The 4524-nt window shown below is 43.1% G+C and overlaps 1 protein-coding gene across 1 annotated transcript; it reads left to right on the top strand.

Annotated features, from left to right (window-relative positions):
- Positions 1–1976: 1976 nt before the first annotated feature.
- Positions 1977–3265, top strand: LOC122438663 (nucleosome assembly protein 1-like 1). The gene has a single exon (XM_043463755.1). It carries the CDS (start codon positions 2065–2067, stop codon positions 3238–3240), a length of 1176 nt encoding a protein of 391 aa, XP_043319690.1. The 5' UTR covers positions 1977–2064; the 3' UTR covers positions 3241–3265.
- The last annotated feature ends 1259 nt before the right edge of the window (positions 3266–4524 follow it).

The following is a 4524-nucleotide window of genomic DNA, read 5'->3' as shown; positions in this document are numbered from 1 at the left end:
CTCATAGCTTCATTGAGTTATGCAAGCCCCTTCAGCAGAACAAGGCTCTGATCCATGAAGGGGACCTCATTTAATACTCAAAATTTCAAACTCTGAAATTCTCTTAAACCACAAACTCTTATTCCCCTGTCTTTCTTATACCTACTAATATTTTCCTTACCCTCATCATGAACTCCCAACCTCTTGAATGCTCATACCCAAGTGTTCAACTCTGTCTTGGTTTTTCACTTGACCTCTTTCCCGGCTTGGATCCCATGGACATCTGAAGTGACCAATGACCACCAGGTGGCAGAAGAGTCTCAACTGTCCACCAAACTGGACACCAAGTAGGGTATGGTAACCGTTACTTATAATGGGGCCCTCAAGTTTGATGGGGCAGTGGAATTAAACAAAGAAAAGATCATACCGAAGGTCAGTCAGCAGGGGACAAGAAGAACTTGAGCTTCATATAACTAAACCAGCGAAGTGGCCAGACCTGAGCTATGATAGAGATGGCAGGGTTCTCCCAGATTCATTGTCTGTATTCATTTCATACCTGTTCACATGGGTAGTCTCCTCCTGCTTTGAGACATCCCCTGCCCGATGGCTCTGAAGCTGCTTCTAGTTAAGAGTTAGTTACTTAATGCCAACAAGCCTCTGGAATTCTTTGTTCTTAACTGCCTTTCCAATCCTCATTGCTAGGTGGAATCAACCCTCTTGTCTCTCTCCTTTTGGACAGCCAGGTTCTCCTGCAGAAAGTTATAAAAGTCTATACAATGAATCAACACTAAATCCATGATGTGTAACTTCAGTGGCAACCTCAAGGCTGCTCAAGTTTACTTCTTTCATCCTTTGTTACCTGCTTGGGGCACTGCTCATAGGAGCAATTGCAAGCCTTCGCCACTCCCGGAAATCCTGTTCTGCATTTCGGCTCCTCAACCACAGCAGGTGATCGCACATCCTCCCTTGTCTGGAGGACTGGGACCATCCATCCCACCCTCTGTGCAGGCCCTCTCTGCAGCAGACAGAGCACAAGACCAACAGAGTTCTCTGTGGTACATTTCTTGAGTTGAATGGAAAAGATGTCAGAAATCCCATCTCCTTCAAGGTAAAGTAAGAAAACAGACCACCTACATCTCATCTCAGAATTAACTTACTCCTCTGAATGGTATGTTACTCTCTTACCCAGCTCAGGCCGACAGAACAACATATCTGGGTGGCTGAATCAACAGACAGTTATTCTCACAGTTTTGGAGGCTGGGAATTTCAAGATGCGGGCACGTTTGAGTCCTGGTGAGCACTTTCTTCCTGGCTTGCAGAGAGCCACCTTATCCCTACATCCTTATGTGGTCTTTCATTTATTTATTTTTGGTCTTTGTTGTTGTGCTTGGGCTTTCTCTAGTTGCAGTGAGCTGGGGCCACTCTTTGTCCACAGGCTCCTCATTATGGGGGCTTCTCTTGTTGCAGAGCACCGGCTCAGTAGTTGCAGCTCATGAGCTTAGTTGCCCCACAGCATGTAGACTCTAGACCAGGGATAGAACCTGTGTCCCCGACATTGGCAGGCAGATTCTTAACCGCTGACAACCAGTGAAGTCCCATGGTCTTTCCCTGAATGCATGAAAGGGATCTCTTTCTTCTTACAAAGCCAGCAATCCCATTATTGCTTCAATGTCATGATCTAATCTGCTGGGGTGGTAGCTTTTACAAATCTCATCTTCAAAACAGTGTTTCTAAACTATTGGTTGAAAAATTCACAAACCAACATAAAATATATTCTATTCTCTCCAGTTTTAACTTATGTTGTTCTTCCTATCCAATGATTTTTGATTCATTTATTCAATCATTCAATTAACAAGTATTGACTTAGCCAAGACTCCTATCTGGATCACACTGCCAAGTACAGACATGATGATGGAGCACATTTGAGACAGATAAAGAATATTTAAAAGGCTCCTGCTCCTCCCGCCGCCGCCCTGAGTCACTGCCTGCGTAGCTCGGGCCGCCCGGCTCCCCGCACTAGCCACCGGAGAGCTGAGCTGGAAAACGAAATCTGTCATTTTTTAAAATATTTGGCATTTGTACAACATGGCAGACATCTACAACAAAGAACAGTCTGAACTTGATCAAGATTTGGATGATGTTGAAGAAGTAGAAGAAGAAGAGACTGGTGAAGAAACAAAAATCAAAGCGCGTCAGCTGACTGTTCAGATGATGCAAAATCCTCAGATTCTTGCAGCCCTTCAAGAAAGACTTGATGGTCTGGTAGAAACACCAACAGGATACATTGAAAGCCTGTCTACGGTAGTTAAAAGACGGGTGAATGCTCTTAAAAACCTTCAAGCTAAATGTGCGCTGATAGAAGCCAAATTCTATGAGGAAGTTCATGATCTTGAAAGAAAGTATGCTGTTCTTTATCAGCCTCTGTTTGATAAGCGATTTGAGATCATTAATGCCATTTATGAACCTACAGAAGAAGAAAGTGAGTGGAAACCAGATGAGGAAGATGAAATTTCAGAGGAGCTAAAAGAAAAGACCAAGATTGAAGATGAGAGAAAGGATAAAGAAAAAGAAGATCCCAAGGGAATTCCTGAGTTTTGGTTGACAGTTTTTAAGAATGTTGACTTGTTCAGTGATATGGTTCAGGAACATGATGAACCTATTCTGAAGCGCTTGAAATATATTAAAGTGAAGTTCTCAGATGCTGGTCAACCTATGAGTTTTGTCTTAGAATTTCACTTTGAACCCAATGAATATTTCACAAATGAAGTGTTGACAAAGACATATAGGATGAGGTCAGAACCAGATGATTCTGATCCCTTTTCTTTTGATGGACCAGAAATTATGGGTTGTACAGGGTGCCAGATACATTGGAAAAAAGGGAAGAATGTCACTTTGAAAATGATTAAGAGGAAGCAGAAACACAAGGGACGTGGGACAGTTCGTACTGTGACCAAAACAGTTTCTAATGACTCTTTCTTTAATTTTTTTGCCCCTCCTGAAGTTCCTGAGAGTGGAGATCTGGATGATGATTCTGAAGCTATCCTCGCTGCAGACTTTGAAATTGGTCACTTTTTACATGAGTGTATAATCCCAAGATCAGTGTTATACTTTACTGGAGAAGCTATTGAAGATGATGACGATGATTATGATGAAGAAGGTGAAGAAGCGGATGAGGAAGGGGAAGAAGAAGGAGATGAGGAAAATGATCCAGACTATAACCCAAAGAAGGATCAAAATCCAGCAGAGTGCAAGCAGCAGTGAAGCAGGATGTATGTGGCCTTGAGGATAACCTGCTGCTTCCCTGGAAAGGATGAATTTACATCATTTGATGTAAGTTTTTTGTTGTTTGTTTGCTCATTTTTGTTTTTGCAGCCTAAAATAAAAATGTCATGTAATTAAAAAAAAAAAAGAATATTTAAAAGGAAGAGTCATCCAGAATTTGTCAGACTCTCCCTCCAGCATTATGGAAAGAGGATCCACCCACTGGCCGGCAGGCATAGGTCAGTGTGCTCAGCTCGGGTCTTAGTTGAAAAGCAAGTGCTGGCTCAGTAGCTGTGGCTCATGGGCTTAGCTGCCATGCAGCACGGGAGATCTTCCTGGAGCAGGGATCGAACCTGTGTCCCCTGCATTGGCAAGTGGATTCTTAACCACTGGACCACCAGGGAAGCCCCTTACCCACATTTGGATACTAGTTTCTTTTATAGATTACAGAGGGGGAGGTGAAGAAAGTAAAGTAAAAAAAAGGCAAAAACTATTTACAAATATTTCCTGGTTCTGGCCAGACTGCAGAGGGATTGCATTAATTTCTTTGCAGCCATCCATAAGTGGGCCTGGTCAGGATGTTTCCCCTGAGCTAAACAACAGTATTTTAGCTTAATGCTCAGGCCTGGGAGGCAGGTGTCCCAGAGATGAGCCATTGTGTATACTTTAAGCTATAGGCAACATTCCTTTGTGATTAACTTGCAGCAAAAGCAATAGAATACAAAGGTTAAAGTAAAAGAAACAGATTCAATATGGAGTCAGATTTGTTTTTCCCTATTACAAAAGGATCAGAATGCCATGTGATCACAGTATACAGAACTGAGACCTCTAGGTAGAAGATATATACTGATAGTCGTGTCCAACTTTTTGTGACCTCACAGACTATAGCCCACTGACCGTGGAATTCTCCAGGCAAGAATACTGGAGTGGGTAGCCATTCCCTTCTCCACGGGATCTTCTCAATCCAGGGATGGAACCCGGGTATCCTGCATTGCAAGCAGATTCTTTACCATCTGAACTACCAGGGAAGCCCTCAGAAGATATAGGAAGGCATATTATGCCTCAACATAAGAAAGACCTCTCAACACAAGATTTTCCTGAATACTAGTTGTCAGAAGTGAATTCCTGGCCACCAGAGGAGGCTGGGCATTAGCCAGACTGAGAAGTTGAAGGCCTGGAAGATATTCAGTGCTTCTAAAGCCCCACCAGCCTCGATAGCCTGTGAGTCTAGTCTGGCTGGCACCAGGTGAATCTCTTAAATCAGTCCTATCGTTTCTGCCACAA

The sequence above is a fragment of the Cervus canadensis genome, chromosome 3 (genome assembly GCF_019320065.1).
Source record: "Cervus canadensis isolate Bull #8, Minnesota chromosome 3, ASM1932006v1, whole genome shotgun sequence".
Taxonomy (NCBI): domain Eukaryota; kingdom Metazoa; phylum Chordata; class Mammalia; order Artiodactyla; family Cervidae; genus Cervus; species Cervus canadensis.
This window is presented reverse-complemented; position numbering and strand designations above follow the sequence as displayed.